General features: G+C 56.2%; 1 protein-coding gene across 2 annotated transcripts in view; it reads left to right on the top strand.

Moving 5' to 3' along the window:
• The window catches only part of LOC118230806 (protein mono-ADP-ribosyltransferase TIPARP-like), a 12,027-nt gene extending 8,923 nt beyond the window's left edge, over positions 1-3,104 (top strand). For both annotated transcript variants that reach the window (XM_035424132.1, XM_035424131.1), the window contains exons 5-6: positions 330-656; positions 1,973-3,104. In XM_035424132.1, the coding sequence (XP_035280023.1) occupies positions 330-656; positions 1,973-2,420 (775 nt within the window). In that variant the 3' untranslated portion in view covers positions 2,421-3,104. The remainder of the gene's footprint in view (positions 1-329; positions 657-1,972) is intronic.
• The last annotated feature ends 1,896 nt before the right edge of the window (positions 3,105-5,000 follow it).

Raw genomic sequence — 5,000 nt, 5'->3', positions numbered from 1 at the left:
TGATTGGTGGGTGTTTACCTGAAGGTAACCACCCCCTTGTACTAAATATATTGGTCTGCCCCTTAGGCTACCCTCCGTGAGCATGGTAAATGTTTCTCTAACCTTCACTGGCAGAATTCAAGCAGAATAGATGGAGTTATGTGTGGACGTGTGTGTGGTGTAGGTCCAGTTATACCCCCACATTATTGATTTAATTAAAATTTAGGGGTTGCAATGCCCGCCATATCAGGAAGGTACCTTTGGGACACCAACTGCAGCAGTGTACAGTGGGGGAGCGTTGGCTGACCATGTCCGTCTCTCTGCCACCCCCCCCCCCCCCTCCTCCACAGGACACTTGGTGGTCTCTCCTCTTCAGAGGGCCTGAGCAGCTCGCACCCTCTTTCCCCCACCACGCCGGCCCCGCCCCCCAGCACCAAGGCCCCGCCCCCCACCGCCCAGGCCCCGCCCCCCGCCGCCCAGGCCCCGCCCCGGTTGTTCCCGGAGACCTGGCTGCCCATGGGGCCGTGCCAGGACTTCCTCCAGGTGCCCGTGTCCCCGGACGACAGGAGCTACCGCACGGTGTACAGCCTGTTCCACCGGACCGTGTCCGAGACGCGCTTCCGCGTCCTGAGGGTCCTGCGGGTGCAGAACCCCTACCTCTGGGAGAAGTACAAGAGGTGAGCGGGCGGGCGGGCGGGCGGGCGGGGGGGCGGGGTCGCCGTGCCGTTGCAGGTCGCGCTCACACCCGTGTGTCTGTCCCCGTGAATCATTTCAAACGGGAAAAGGTGCACGAGTAGGCTGTGCCTCCGTTGGTTAGGGGCAACATAGCTCAGGAGGTAAGACCGATTGTCTGGCAGTCGGAGGGTTGCCGGTTCAAACCCCACCCTGGGCATGTCGAAGTGTCCTTGAGCAAGACACCTAACCCTAACCCTAACCCCTAACTGCTCTGGCGAATGAGAGGCATCAATTGTAAAGCGCTTTGGATAAAAGCGCTATATAAATGCAGTCCATTTAGTTTCCACATATACCACAGCTGCAAAAATCGCAGGGTCTGTGTATTCCAGAAAATGCTATCATGTCTGGTTTTTTTTCCACGGGGTTCTAGAATGCGGACATGCCCTTCGGAATGAAAAAAAGCCACTCGGGCAAATTCTGTAATTCCAGCGTGGTCTCCGTTATAAATCCTCGGTGCGACTGTAGAGTGGCCATGTGTCCTCTGTCGCCTTCCCAGCAGGATTCTACAATGCTAGCATGCCCTTATTCACTCTAGGGATTCTAGAATCCTCACTTTCTCTACGTCTCGCTGGGGATTCTAGAATCCTCACTTTCTCTACGTCTCGCTGGGGATTCTAGAATCCTCACTTTCTCTTTGTCTTCTAGGGTATTCTAGAATCCTCACTTTCTCTATGTCTCCCTGGGGATTCTAGAATCCTCACTTTCTCTACGTCTCCCTGGGGGGATTCTAGAATCCTCACTTTCTCTACGTCTCGCTGGGGATTCTAGAATCCTCACTTTCTCTACGTCTCGCTGGGGATTCTAGAATCCTCACTTTCTCTACGTCTCCCTGGGGGGATTCTAGAATCCTCACTTTCTCTACGTCTCGCTGGGGATTCTAGAATCCTCACTTTCTCTACGTCTCCCTGGGGGGATTCTAGAATCCTCACTTTCTCTACGTCTCGCTGGGGATTCTAGAATCCTCACTTTCTCTACGTCTCGCTGGGGATTCTAGAATCCTCACTTTCTCTCCGTCTCGCTGGGGGGATTCTAGAATCCTCACTTTCTCTACGTCTCCCTGGGGGGATTCTAGAATCCTCACTTTCTCTACGTCTCGCTGGGGATTCTAGAATCCTCACTTTCTCTACGTCTCGCTGGGGATTCTAGAATCCTCACTTTCTCTACGTCTCGCTGGGGGGATTCTAGAATCCTCACTTGCTCGTCGTCTCCCAGGGAATTCTAAAATCCTAACGTGTCCTTCGTTGGGCTCCCTGTGCAGGAAGAAGGAGTACATGTCCAGGAAGATGTCTGAGTCGGAGCGCGGGCAGAACGAGCGCCACCTCTTCCACGGCACCTCCCAGGACGCGGTGGACGGCATCTGCAAGCACAACTTCGACCCGCGCGTGTGCGGCAAGCACGCCACCATGTTCGGCCAGGGCAGCTACTTCGCCCGCAAGGCCGTCTACTCCCACAACTTCTCCAAGCGCTCGCCCAAGGGCGTCCACTGCATGTTCCTGGCCAAGGTCCTGACGGGCAGGGTGACCGTGGGGAACCCCTGCATGCGCCGCCCGCCCCCCCTCTGCCCCACCGACCCCTCCAGCGACCTCTTCGACTCCTGCGTGGACAACTGGGTCGACCCCCAGGTGTTCGTCATCTTCAACGACGACCAGAGCTACCCGTACTTCGTCATCGAGTACGAGGAGGTTTCCAGCACGGTCTCAGTCTGAGCCTCGCTGTGGGAGGAGCTCGGTTGTCGTGGGGACGGTGGCCCCTCCCCAGGCCAGACCTTAACCGTTCGGTCTTCCTGCCTGGCACTGGGATACTACAGGAGGAACTGTGAAGCTACCTCTACGTCCTCTCGCATCTCCTGGGCTGAACTCCTGGGAGTTCCCTTCCGGTGGAGGGGTATTGGACCGTCCCACACGGGTGGATTTCCTGAGATGTAGCTGTCCGTCCCGTGTCGATAAGAGTCGTCGGGTTGGGGGGGGGGGCGGAGCTTTCGTAGGGGGTGCGGAGCGGTTCCCCTGCTGCAGCTCTTTGACGGACCGACGGAACTGCAGTGGCGGCAGGCGAAGGGTGTGCCTGGGGAACGATGTTTGTTGGGACTGCTGTTCCCAAAGAGGGGCAAGAGGGGCAAATGGATTCTATTGGGTGGATGTGTGGAGGTGGGCGGAGCTGTCTGTCACAAGGGGCGGAGCTCTTTCAGAAGCGTGTCAGAGGGGAGATCAGCGCCGTGTTTTTTGTTTCCCACCTCAGCCCAGTCTCCTCCCACCCTTTGGAACGGCCATTTTGTTTGAAGTTTGTTTGTTTTCATTTATGTTTTTACCCTGTGCCTTTTTGTCTTTAAAATGTTTATTTATGTTTGTCACTGTAATTTACAATAAAAAACAGGATGTTTTAATAATAACTTATTTATGTACACGGACTCTCCTTGCCTGTGACTGAGTGCACAGACCTCTATAACACAGAACTTTACTGGAAGGTAACTTCAGAAAGCTTCTGCTTTACCTTTGTGTGCATGATTCAGGTTCAGGTTGCCATCCGTCCATCTATCCATGCATGTCTCTGGTCCCTTTCATCTTTGTCTCTCTCTCTCTCTCTCATTTTTTCTCTATCTCTTTCTTTCTCATCTCTTTCTCTTCCCTCCCTCTCTCTCTCTCTCTCTCTCCCCCCTCCTCCCTCCCTCTCTCTCCCCCCTCCTCCTCCCTCTCTCTCTCTCTCTCTCCCTCTCCTCTCTCTCCCCCCTCTCTCTCTCTCTCTCTCTCCCCCTCCTCCTCCCTCCCTCCCTCCCTCTCTCCCCCCTCCTCTCTCTCTCTCCCCCTCCTCCTCCCTCCATCCCTCCCTCTCTCCCCCCTCCTCTCTCTCTCTCCCCCCTCCTCCTCCCTCCCTCTCTCCCCCCTCTCTCTCTCTCTCCCCCTCCTCTCTCTCTCTCTCCCCCTCCTCCTCCCTCCCTCCCTCCCTCTCTCCCCCCTCCTCTCTCTCTCTCTCCCCCCTCCTCCTCCCTCCCTCCCTCCCTCTCTCCCCCCTCCTCTCTCTCTTTCCCCCCTCCTCCTCCCTCTCTCTCTCTCCCCCCTCCTCCTCCCTCCCTCTCTTCCCCCCCTCCCTCTCTCCCCCCCTCCCCCTCTCTCAGCAGGGAGCAGTAGTCCCATTACTCGCCCGGCTGGTCGTGTGGAATGATCTGGCGAGCAGGCTGGACCCGCTCCGGGGGGCCGGCGGTAATGACTGCAGAGAAGCGGCTTCAGTCCTGGGGAGGGACTGCACCCCCCGCCCCCCTGACCCCCCCCGCCCCAAATACACGCATCCACCTGCACACACTGTCATGCACTTTAAAGGTGCTGCTATCAGTCCTGGGGAGGGACAGCAGGCCCGCCGGTCTGCTGGGGGGGGGGGGGCACCTGCACACGCTGTCATGCACCTTAAGGGTCCTTATGCCCCCCCCCCCCGTGTCCCAGCTGCTGTCCCTTCAGCTGGATTCTGCCTGGGAAACGCATGTTTGATAATGGCGGTGCGCATGTGACGTGCAACGCTGCATATGCACCAATGGCACAAGACTGCGTTCTGGCAGCAGACTCAGTATGAGAACAAGGAACCTGTGAAGTGTGGGGGCCCAGGGGGCCCCGTCTTTGTGTTCGAACCCTCGCCCCTGTTTTCCATTTTGTCCAGCCAGCTGCAACCGCTCAACATTCCAGCTTGGTTCCTATCATTTTCAAATTTCTCCCATAAGCCTTTAAGAACAGAGGCAACTACGCCTGGGCAGGGATGGGGCTGTGCACCTTTGGTGACCCTGCCCACCCCACTTCCCTGCCCCACTCCCCCCCCCCCCCCCAAGAATTTGTTTGTTAGTGCACACAAACTTAAAAATTCCCAACAACACTGCCCCACCCCCACCCCTACCCCCCCCCCCCCCCCTTCCTTGTATTTTCCCTTTCTGAACCAGAAGGTTGTGTGGTTTCCACGGTAATCCGGAGCAGGACAATGAGGTTGTCATGGTAATTGGGGGGGATGAGGTTGTCATGGCGGCTTAGCTGACCTTGGGTGCGAGGTGAAGATACTGTAGGCCACTCCTCCACCTGCATCACTTCAGTACATATCCAGCTGTATGGATGGATGTAATGCAAATGCTATGTTAAAAAAGTTGTACGAGTTGCTCTGGATAAAAGCGTCTGCTAAATGCCTGTAATGTGAGATAATTTGTAATAATGTGTACAAAATTAAGTAGTGAGTAATACAAAAAAAAACCCCTGCACCCCTCCTTTCCCCCCCTTCCCCCCCCAGAACTGAGTTTTTCAGAAACGGGAGCTGCAGCC

The sequence above is a fragment of the Anguilla anguilla genome, chromosome 6 (assembly GCF_013347855.1).
Source record: "Anguilla anguilla isolate fAngAng1 chromosome 6, fAngAng1.pri, whole genome shotgun sequence".
Lineage (NCBI taxonomy): Eukaryota > Metazoa > Chordata > Actinopteri > Anguilliformes > Anguillidae > Anguilla > Anguilla anguilla.
The sequence above is the reverse complement of the archived record's forward strand: the minus strand, read 5'-3'. Positions and strand labels throughout refer to the sequence as shown.